This window comes from Glycine max, chromosome 4 (assembly GCF_000004515.6).
Source record: "Glycine max cultivar Williams 82 chromosome 4, Glycine_max_v4.0, whole genome shotgun sequence".
NCBI lineage: Eukaryota > Viridiplantae > Streptophyta > Magnoliopsida > Fabales > Fabaceae > Glycine > Glycine max.
In genome coordinates, this window is record NC_016091.4 from 49903545 (window position 1) to 49915099 (window position 11555).

The 11555-nt window shown below is 33.0% G+C and overlaps 1 protein-coding gene across 1 annotated transcript; it reads right to left on the reverse strand.

Moving 5' to 3' along the window:
* Positions 1–554: 554 nt before the first annotated feature.
* LOC100789173 (ACT domain-containing protein ACR3) lies at positions 555–10666 on the reverse strand. The gene is made up of 10 exons (XM_003523362.5): positions 10435–10666; positions 8561–8697; positions 8391–8486; positions 5353–5461; positions 4948–4993; positions 4282–4396; positions 3703–3770; positions 2653–3264; positions 2119–2223; positions 555–1009 (listed from the first exon to the last, which is right to left on the reverse strand). Exons 4-10 carry the CDS (start codon positions 5421–5423, stop codon positions 689–691), a joined length of 1338 nt encoding a protein of 445 aa, XP_003523410.1. The 5' UTR covers positions 5424–5461; positions 8391–8486; positions 8561–8697; positions 10435–10666; the 3' UTR covers positions 555–688.
* Between the last annotated feature and the right edge of the window lie 889 nt (positions 10667–11555).

Sequence of the window (11555 nt, forward strand, 5' to 3'; positions counted from 1 at the left end):
AACAATTTGCAAAACTTAATAGATTTTAGATGAGAAATAGACTGATGAGTAGTCGGGAAATCTTTTAGAAAACAATTTTAAAAAAACCAAAGAGCATTTATTTCAAGGTATATTGCATTACCAAGAACCATTCTCAAGAATATTGTTGAAATATGAAGCACAAATGTGTATCAAACTCATTAGATTGGGTCCCTCTGTTCTTATGTAACTTTTGTTTGTCTTTATTTGCTTGATGCGAGACTTGGTGGTTCTACTATAAATATTTTGCCTAAATAATTACTTCAATTTTCATTCCAATGAAAATATCATATACTCACTTTTCACCGCAGAAATAGGAAATAAAGTGAATATAAAATATTTTATAACTAGACCTATTTAATTTTATATATATATACAGAAGACCCATTTAATCCATCAAAAAGAAAAACAAAACCTATTTAATGACATCTAAATATTAAAATGCTAAAATATCATTTATGATTGGAGAAGGGTAATGGGGGCAGAGAATTAAAACAGGATACATGAGAGATGAAAAAAGTGTAGAAGGCGGAATATAACTGAAGCATTATTGTTATGATATTTAACAATAGGTCAAAGTCCATGTTTGAGATACAAAACAGCTTTATTCTTCTATACATAATCATGTGCCTTTTACTAAGGAACCAGACCATATGCATGATTATCATCATCAGGTCAAGAACCTTTCCAACAAGTTACCAAAGAAGAAACTAGTTTTAGCCCATCCTCGGGTCTCTGGTGCTTTGGCATTGCTTGGCACTCTCTTCACATCCACCATCATTGTCTTACCTATTTCTTTACGAAGTGCTTCCATAGTTTTCATGTCCACAGGGTTCCCTGATGCATCCCTCACGTAGAACACATTCAGTGCTTGCTCCCCTCTTGTTGATACACCTGCCCTACACACTGTCAACCCATTCTCTCGTAGAATCCTTGTTACTTCTGACAGCAACCCCACTCTATCCTTCGCACACAGCTCAAGGCTCACTCCCTGTGTTCACAATCAAGAGAGTCAATGAATGACTTCAGATATTGTCTATTCCTTGAAAACTAATCAACATTTTGAAGAAAGTGACAATAAAGAATATGATAAGAATTTAATTTAAATATACTTATCCGGTGGAAGTTTTTTTTACAAGATCATCCCATCGTAAACATAAATTATTATGTATAATATAATTGTTGATTTTCTAATAACTACTTTAATTGTTATAGTTATGATGATTTCTAATTGGTTGATAATGTAAACTTACAATGTTTGAAAATTAAACTCAAATGACGGTTGACATGACCGCATTATTGATATTCAATTCGTCATAAGCTTAATTTGAATATGATTGAAAAGGAAGTAAATAAATAAATAACTTGTCCTTCATCTGGATTTTTGTGCTTTTAAGATATAGGGATGTAGATGATATTACATGGAGCATATAGATTCTTAAGCTCTATTGAAGACAAATGACCATCATTGTCACTACAGGATATGATGGTCAGATACAATCTGAGTAGCCACATGTATTTGCCGTACCATTGCAGCAATACAAGTAGATAGCTGCAGATGCAAAAATGCAATAATTCTGTTAAATTCAGAAAACTTTCTATTGCAGAATCACATACACTACATACTAAGTAGAACAATAGCCAAACTTTCTATTACAGGAAAATGATAGGTGAAGGATTCTACTCTACTTCTACTCCTATCATTCTACAACTAAGAGATAAATGTAACAATTATGGTTCTTTATTGATTCATTGACAGAGGGATACAATATATTTATAACAAACACACTCAAACAGATTTCTAACAAACTCTATTCTATAACCCACCTATATGAGATATTATCTACATCTATCTATTATTATTAAAAGACAAATAAAGGATATTAATACTAACAATGGACCTAAAAGTACATAGTACTATTAAAACTCTATTGGGCCATAGAATAGTGTATTATTCGTAACAGAAAACTTCCAAACTAAACCAAAATCCTTGTTTAGAGCTAAGATTTTAGAATCAGAAGTTCATCCGTCTTTGTTTTTTTTTTTTTTTTCACAATAGTTAAACAAGCATAAAGAAATCAATTCAAATCTGAAAGTTACCTCGCTTACTCTTCTTCGAATAGCAGCTTCAATACATTGGATGACCCTTTCTTTCTCTCCTTGTGTATCAAGCGTGCATCCATCCATATGTCGAATAAAATACTCCTAAAAGTACAACATCAACTAACTCACTCCTAAAATTTGTTCCAAGTTCAAATATGTTTCAGCTATGTCATTTCTTACAACTACATGCTTCAAAAAATTTGTAACAATCAAGTTGAAGCAAATTTAAACATACATGGATTGAATAAACATAATTAGTGGTAAAACCAAATAGATAAAAGATGGATACATGGATCAAGATATTCCTATTGTCTATAAAACATTATTCTATTTCTTCATTAGACCATTTGAAGGAACAAATCCTCCAAAAGCAATTTCATGTTTTCATACAAATTTTTTTCTTAAGAAATCAAACAAATATGTTACAGACAACCAGTTGCACCCTGGATAAGTGAATCAGCAGACTCAATGAATAAGTCCTCTACATGATTCATAAATTAACATGCAGAATAGAATATAAATGTAATATACCTGCAATGCATAAGGGCCATCTGATGAGACTGTGGCATGGAAAACAACATATTGCATATCAGTAAGAGTGCAAACAATGTCAAACATGAGTTTTGCCCTATCTTTGCACTTCACACTGACCACTGAGTACCCTTTTTCCTCACAACGTTCTATTGTGATTTTTGGCCTTAAAGAGGGAGGACTATCAACCTCTCTTGCTACTGCATAACTTTCATAATCCCGATCAGCGAACAACATTTGGTGAAGCCGCCGATCCATATGGGTGGAACCCATGGAGAAACTGGTCCTAGCAACTTTCTCACCATCACATCCACGTAAGATGTTGTTGAGCTGCTCCTCCATAAGAGATAATCTGTTTGCTTCATCTACAGCTTGGTTTGTAGCATCATTGACATAAAGAACACAAGCGATTCGCCTGTTATGAGTCCAAACTTCTGCTGCAAAAACATTAAAATGGAGGTTGGCAAGAACAGCTGAAATCTCAGACAAGAGACCTGGGCGGTCTCTGCCAATTAGCTCAATGGCTGTATGATCACCAACAGAATGCACTCCAACGCGTTTGCTTGGCCAATTTTTCACCCCTTCTGTGCTCTGGCTCTTTGGTCCTAGAGCCTATTGTAAGAAAAACTGTTAAAAAGTATCTCTCAGTATTTGATATGCATTATTATACAGGTGCTATACTGCTATGCAGTCAAGGGAATGGTAGGGTGAGCTGGTAGTAAGGGTACCTGATCTCTGGTTTCTTACTTTTTTCTACACTTATGAGTAATATCACTATGATGTACCTGATTTATACTACTATCATAGTTTTGGATGGAACGAAAAATAGGAACTCTCAATCATGCCTGGTTTCTTTGAGACAGATAAAGTTTATTCTTCAAAGATTCCTCCCTCATTGAGTATATTTGTATATATTCATAGAGTTGTGATACTTCAAATTTTCACCTATAATTTTCAGTCTTTCACATTGTGGTTACATAGTTAACATATTTAATGAAAGAATATATTTGATAAATATGTTGGAGAAAAAGCAGATGGTTAGATAGTTACCTTTTCAATGAAGTCGATGGTTTTGCTATCTGTTATCTTTTTTCCTTGCTGATCCGTTACATGAAATACTGTATTTCATTAGGTGAACAAGTTAGCTTCTTGAACATTTGATTCAGGTAAGGAGTGTTGGGGCACATGTGAGCGACTGAGCATGTAGGTGTGCGTGTCTGTTTTTGAAAGAGAGTAGATAATGTTTTTCTAAACCTCGTGTCAAACTCATTTTCTTGACAATTTTAGATTAGCTGCAAGACATACAAGTGCACGTTTGCTGTCCAAGAACTCGGATGCAACGACAAAAATAAAATACAAAAACCAAACCTTTTTTCTCAGCAGGTGGAGTTGCCTAATCAGTAATCAGTGATGCAAAGACACAAGAGAGGGAGGAAAACCACTTCATGTTCTCATGGATACATTCATATAGTCAAGAGAATAATGACAGTAATAGAGAGAAACTTGATAGCAGCCAAAGTTTTCTATAGTCATCCACATTTAATTAGGCCAATAAAAAGCATGAACAGGACACATCATTGTAGTTTTTAATGCATTTCAAGTAAAAGTTCAATTCAGTCTCAAACATACCATCCATAAACCAACCCCCATCAGAAGATATGTAAGCTTTGGTAATTATGAAGTCAAGGTCTGTCAAGATTTGCACAACTTCCAGCAGAATTCCAGGTTTGTTAACACTATCAACCTGTGTTTTTTTTTTTTGGGGGGGGGGGGTTGGGGCAATAAAAATCCATTAGTAGAGTATAGCGTTACAGTTGCATATTGCAGTCACTTGTCTCCAAATAAATGATGCTTTCAAGAACTAAGAAAAATGATATTCTGATGACTATGCAGTGGGTATCCTTATGGTTCACATCACTTACAAGGAATAAAGAAATCTTTTATCATAGTGGATTAAATTTTAACAGTGTTTTTATCTGTTTAATTTTCAGTTTGAATTTTGTAATTACTTCTCTTCATGGACTTAAAAGTAGAACAGAACGAAATATTTCAAAAAAATGGTTTCTGCAAATTCCTAGGTGGATTGATCATGATCCTAAAGTCAAATTATGTTTGACTGAAGCTTTGACTTTAGATTGAAGTCACTGAGGGCTAATGAAATCTCATTTGACCTATAAGTTTGAAAATCTAGGTTCTGAACTTTAAACACCACATAAGCTGGTCTTCTTAAGAAGCTCAATGCCCAAATCACAAACCACAACAAAAGTCATAATTTATTATTTTGAGAAATTATACCTTGATCAGTGTACAATCATGGCAACTAGCATTGTCCATAGAGACCCTGCGAAGTGTAAACAAAATTCACCATCAACGAATCATTTCTTTCAACTTTCTAGAAAGTCCTACTATAAAACCCAATTCTACAAGGTGTTGAGTGTTGATTATCTCTTTTTTATAACAAGGAGAAGTGAGGAATTAAAGCAGCATTTTTAAATTTATATATTGTTCCATTCTTGTTTAGTAAGGCTGAGTTAATGCAGTTAATTGACATTCAGGGGATTTTTCTTTTGGGTACATACACTTAGGAAAATGATTATGAATTTATGATTAGTGATCCCTTTCCTTTAGTTAGAAAGAGGCTATTCAATTTGATGGCCATTCAACAACAAACTTGTAATTCCAGAGAATAAAATAGCAAACCTTGGAGGGTTCATTCTATTGCTGAAGTTCTCATACTCAGGATCAAAATATGGCCAACAAACTTTAGCCATTAAACCAACTTCTCCAATCAATGAGGTTCTTCGTTTTCCTGCATGAATGCAGATTAAAAAGCATGAATGCTTGGTAACAGGGAAGAAGCATGCAGATAAAAAAAGTATACCAACAAGAAAAAGGCTAATCATTTTAGGGATGGACAGCAGAGCGAAGGGACCAACAACAGTTTAACAGTTACTAGCATATATTTTTGGACTTAATAGATTTTATATACGAGTATTCAGTGATTTTTTAGTTTAATATCATAGCCATACTATACTTCAGTCCAGCAACAGTTAGTTAGTAATAACTATACAGTTTTTGACTTTGGTGCAGCGATAAGTAGCATTATTCAAGATAAATGTTCACATAGCAGTAACAATGTGTGTTATAGGAAAAAGAGGTGCAATTCTGTTATTTCAATATTTACATTATTTTTGTTTGAGTCGGGAACAGAGATTCTAGTTTGGGTAAGGTGACTAGTAAGTTATGTTTTCTTTTTCTTTTGGTCAGAGATCTTCCAATATAATGAACAACATTGAAGCCCTAGTGCATATTCTTGCTCTTACATCAGACATTGTAAGGTGTCAAACATTGTAAGGGAGCAAGTGATCAGTACAATGCTAAAATGCTTTCAGTCACTCACTATTTCAAGCATCCTTCCTTAGCCCTTAGTCCTTATTACAGAATCTATGATTCCGCATGCTCCTTCTCTTGACCTTTGAACATGATTTTAGGAATAAGGTAAATGCTGACTGTTCCATGTGCAGTGGATTACCAAAAGTTTGGAGAAGGAGATAAGAATAAAGGGCCAACAAGAAGAATGCCTGGAGCATCACGGCATCACCAAAAGGATTTTACTTTTTCTTTTGATGAGCACAGCCAAAAAAAGCATTTTACTTTACAAAGTTCATCATTAATTTGGTTATTTTGGATTAGTTTTCTCATCATATATTTTTTTTCAATCGATACAGTTTCGTTTCATTGAGAATCATTTCATTCCACCTACCTTCATTAATGCAAGAAAAAGAATAATGTGTTGGAGGCAGAACCAAATGAGTAATAATTAAATAAAAAACAAAACCAAACAAAGTTTTATAATTTAGCTTACTCTTTTAAACAACCAAGCTCACTCTTAAAAAAGACACATAAAATTGGAATGTGTTACTTTGAGAAGGAGATTCAAACGAAATTAAAATTTAATTTGGCGAAGAGACATTCTCAAGCCAATTTATGTGATAACAGCCCGAAGGAATTGAGACTGAAACTAGGCCACGCCAGGGACTTGTAAAAAGGCAGCACACGCTTGGGTGAGTAAACACAATAGATTCTCGAGCCAAAAAAGCAAAAACCATTTGAATGTGACATAAAGATTTGATTCCAATTCCAACCAGAATACTAATTTTTATTTCAATCATCACAATGGGTAAGTCCATGCCAAATTGTCATCACCGTATTATCTAAAATTATCTAAAAATCTATAAAGGTCCCGCAATCCAACTTGACCAATACTCTAACAAGCGACATCTTCTAAAATTGGAAAAAAAAATATTTCGAATTAAGAACATAATCCGTTAAGACATTTTTGTAAACTTTTTTCAAAGAAAAAAATAGATAAAGTATAACATAAAAAAACCTAAAATTTGTGTATATTTTTTTTTTCTTCTTTTAACTAACTATGTCTTTGAGAGTATTGTACGGGGTGGGATAAGAAAATTGGCTTCCCCAAGAAATAATTAGTTGGGACTGGGGCGAGTTTGGACAAAGCAATGCAAGTTACTACTTGGGCAATACCCGAGCGAGCGAACTACCTTCAAACATGGATAGAAACAATGCAAACCACATGGTGCTTAACGTTTCGACTATAAAAACTAAAGCAACATCCAAATTAAGCATAAAATGTCACATATACCACAATTTGAAAGCTATTGAAACCTTTTGTTCATTGTTGAAAACTTTTTTAAATGTATTTCTTAAGTACTGTTAGTTAGTTCAGCTCTCATTAAAATTAGAGTTTTACCTTTATAACATGCATAATAAAGGTGATAACTGTGTATATTAAATATTAATATATACTACCACCTACAATACTCTCAAAGATACGTGTTTAATGAAATATACTCAAATTATAAAATAATTTTATACTATCATTTAATTATAAATAATCTTTTTTAATAAATAATTTTATGTTATCATTCAATTATAAATAACCCTTTTATATGAATAATTTTATACTATTATCCAATTATAAATAATCTTTTTACATGACTTTAAAGATAATTTTATAAAAATCAATAAATTTATTGTAATTAAAAGATAATATAAAATAATTTTCATAATATAAAATAATTTTACCCTATCAATATCAATACATATTTTTGTTTTGCTATAAATAACTGGATGTAATTTTGTTTCTAAAAAAGGGCGCAGAATAAAGAACACAAACCACAAGCTCTCAAATCGATGTCCTGTATCCACTAATTCATTTTGGCATAGTTTACTCGACGAACAGAACCTTAACAGGAACACACCCGAGTAACAGTATCTGGTGGGCATGTAGAATGATGGACTAGAAACAGGAACAAAACGATTAGATTTTTTTTGTTTTTGTTTTGTTTTTCCACTTGACTTTGGAAATATAATAACACAATTATATTGTCAACTGAAAACGGCGACGCACCGCAACTACAGCCGCCATATCTCTATCGAAATCTCAACCCCGCATGTTTTTCGCCCCCACCGAAACAAAAACATCCTTTTTTTTTTCTTTTCCAAAACACAAAGAAAAGAAAAAATACAAAGAGGAGTCACCGAAATCAACGACTAATATGGATGAAAACTAGTCTAGAGGCTAATTAGAGGAAGAGAAATTATTCATTGTATGGTAAGTGTGTGAGTAGCTAATTCAGCACAAACACTACTTCCTTAGATAACACAATTCACATGGAAGTTGGAGAAAGAAACACATACATATGTAAACATACCTTAATTTTTTCCAAGGGTGGGTTCTCCCAACATTCTAACACAAGACCAAAACCTTGCAGCTCCCGAATTGTCACATGAGGGACATGACCACCGGTCTGAGTGATGTAGGCGGAGTCACATAGATATATAGAAAGAGAGAGAATTAAAAATAGAGCACTTTAGGAGAAACCTTAGTGTTTCTCCTCTCTGCTTTCGACGTTGGAATACCACTCAATTCAAATCTGTCTCCTTTCTCTCTCTCTCTGTGCAAAATAATAACTCGAGCGAAGCAAATGGAAAGGCTTGGAAGTGGCGTGCCCAGAGGTGCTGGGAAGTGGGAGTCCATTAAATATCAATAATAATAAATAATTACGTGAGAAGAAATATCCTATTAAAAGACGATCAATAAGATACTTTTACAGTTATACAAACTAACAAAATGAAAAAAAAAATCACTTTCATCTTAAAAATAATAAGAAAGGTGAATCAATTGGTATAAAATTGTTTTAACTTAATTTATAATTTCAAATTTATAGTTTAAATATGTAATTATGAAGGATGATTTTAAATCATCAAGAATCGAATCTTGCATAACATTAAAAAAATATGTTAATTATGTCACTCATAATAATCTTATTTGTAGTCTTATACCAAATAAACACTTTTATCCTTAGGATTTTATTTTGTGCACTATACTGTACAAAATAAATATTTTTTTTATATCATTAAATTCATTATAAATATTTTTTAATATATAAACTATGATATAATATTATTTTTTAGCAATAAATAATTTTAAAATATTTATTGACATTTAATTTAGAGATAGTGATAAAAGAATGGTAGTTTGAGATGATTAATAAACACTTTTTTTTATTAGTGACAAGGTTAGTGGGTGAATGAAAAAAAAAATATTGAGAATGTCTAATCGATAAAGTTATTACCAAACTGTCCTTTAGACTGCCGTCCCTGGAAAGATATAAGTATTACACCACAATTCCCTCTTGTGTTAAGATATACACTTCCCTCCCTTGATAAATGCAAATATATTACACTTTATTTTGTTCATAATTTTTTTGTTAAAAATAGTTTTATGACTAAAATATCTTTTACACTCCACTACCTTAAGAAATTTAAATATTACACTTTTTTTTCTTATTTTAAGATATAGAATTTTCCCTTTAATAAAGATAACATGTCATAATTATATTTTTTTTATCAACAACAAATTTATGTCATTTTAAAACTGTTAGAAAAGTGTAAAAAAGAAAAAAAAAATATTAGGTGATCCTAAGTATTACGTCTATATCCTAATTTTTATTTAGATCCGGAGATAGGACTTTTGCAATCTTTCATTACTTGCGAAAGACTGAAAAGTTTGTGTGGTCAAAAGAATGCGAGGAGGTGTTCGATCGGTTTAAAGAGTTTCTTTCAAGTCCACCAATTTTGACAATGCCCTAACAAGTAAGGGCTAGCTCCCTTTAATGCTATATCTCGTTAACTCTTGAACGCATTTCACTCTGATCAAACTCCTCACACTTATTATTGCCAAACACTCATTAAGATTAGCCTCGATACCACTATGCATAAGCATAAACTTGAGGGGCTTACTTGCCTGCACACCAAAAGAACACCACGTGGTACATAATCCTAACCAGTTTGTACATGCATTCAAGTATTTGGTTTTCTTTTTTAAAATCAAAAGAATTAAATATGTGTTACACAAATATCAATTGAAATTATAAACAAATAGTAATCTAAGACGGGCTTAATAATTTCTTGTTAAAACCACCACAAATTGATTTAACAAAAGCAAAATCAACTTTCAAAGCAACTTTAGTATTAGACTTGAGTTCAAGATCTAGCCTTGTGTAGATCTTGCAGTAAAGGGGGACCAGAGATTTTTAGGGTGGAGAATACAAGAATCCTAAAGATCTCTGGCCATACATGAAAAAAATTAAAAAAAAAACATTCAAAACAAAAAATCAGACATCAGCAGAAAAGAGAAAAGGTAGTTGAAGAAAAAAAAACAAGAGAAGAGGAAGAACAAAAAAATGTACTTACTTGGAGGTGGCCGCGGACGATCGCGAAGGGGTAAGCAGGAAGGGGGAGGGGCAGGGAGGAAGGAGAAGAAGGTGGAGGGAAGGGGTAGTGGTAGGAAAGAAAAAGAAAAAAATGGAAGAAGAAAGGTCAGGACAAAGGGAGGAGAAGAAAAAGAAGTAAGTGTGAATGTTGGGGAAAAGAAAGAAAAAGGAAGCGAGAACGTTGGGGGAGCGTGAACATTGAGGGAGAAGAAAGGCACCGTGAAAGGAAGCACTGTGTACACAGTGATAGTAATGGTCGAAAAATTTATACACTATAAATTGGTCCAAACAGTAACAATTTGTACACTCAATTGTCATTTTCATTTGTCAATCTCTATTTTCCAAACTCAAGCTCAATTAATTTTTTTTTCAAATGGATCCAACATCAGTTTGATTGGCAAAGTTATAAAATTTTTTTTACAAAATTACAACATGTTTCCTTCAATAAAAAATTCACAAAATTATTCTCCTTCACCCCCTCCATTTTTTACCACTACCACCACTAAATTATTTATGTCAAACACTCAAACTCATTATACCGTTAATTCTCAAAGTTCGTAAACATTTCCTTCAATCCTATCAAAGAGTTCTATGATGGTTTCAAATGATGACGTTGGTTTGCAGTTTCCACAATTTTCTACCCAAATTGGGTAAACGAGATCGCCGTTGAGGAAATAAGAGGGTCTTCGACAAAAAGGAAGTCTCGAGTCGCCTTTACAATTGAAGAAGACACATACATCATTAGTTCATGGCTCAATATTTCAATTGATCCGATTGTTGGTGTTGGTCAAGGAAAAAAAATTGGTTGAGAGTCACGAAAAATTACAATAAATTTCGAAGTGAACTCCACGGAAGAGTAGTTAATCAACCGAAATGGTTAGAGCAGTTTACTGAAAATTACTCTAAAAGGACAAAGATTTTCGCATTTGAGGCATATTCATCATCATCTAATCTATAAACACTGGTCGAAGATGTTGAAGCTGACAAACCGTCTCCAATTATCCGTCCAATGGGGCAAAAGGCAGCCAAAAGGAAAAACAAGGGAAAAGGAGTAGGAACATTTACCGATCTTGTGGACTTGACTGGTGTAGAAGAAGCAAT

Bases quoted from the DNA above. Each gene is read 5' to 3' on its own strand.
- LOC100789173 (XM_003523362.5), bottom strand. From the start codon at position 5,423: ATGGCTAAAGTTTGTTGGCCATATTTTGATCCTGAGTATGAGAACTTC. The intron at 4,994-5,352 runs GTTTGCTATTTT...TACACTTCGCAG, and splicing joins AATAGAATGAACCCTCCAAG to GGTCTCTATGGACAATGCTA. The intron at 3,265-3,702 runs GTAACTATCTAA...TTCTTACAATAG, and splicing joins CCATCGACTTCATTGAAAAG to GCTCTAGGACCAAAGAGCCA.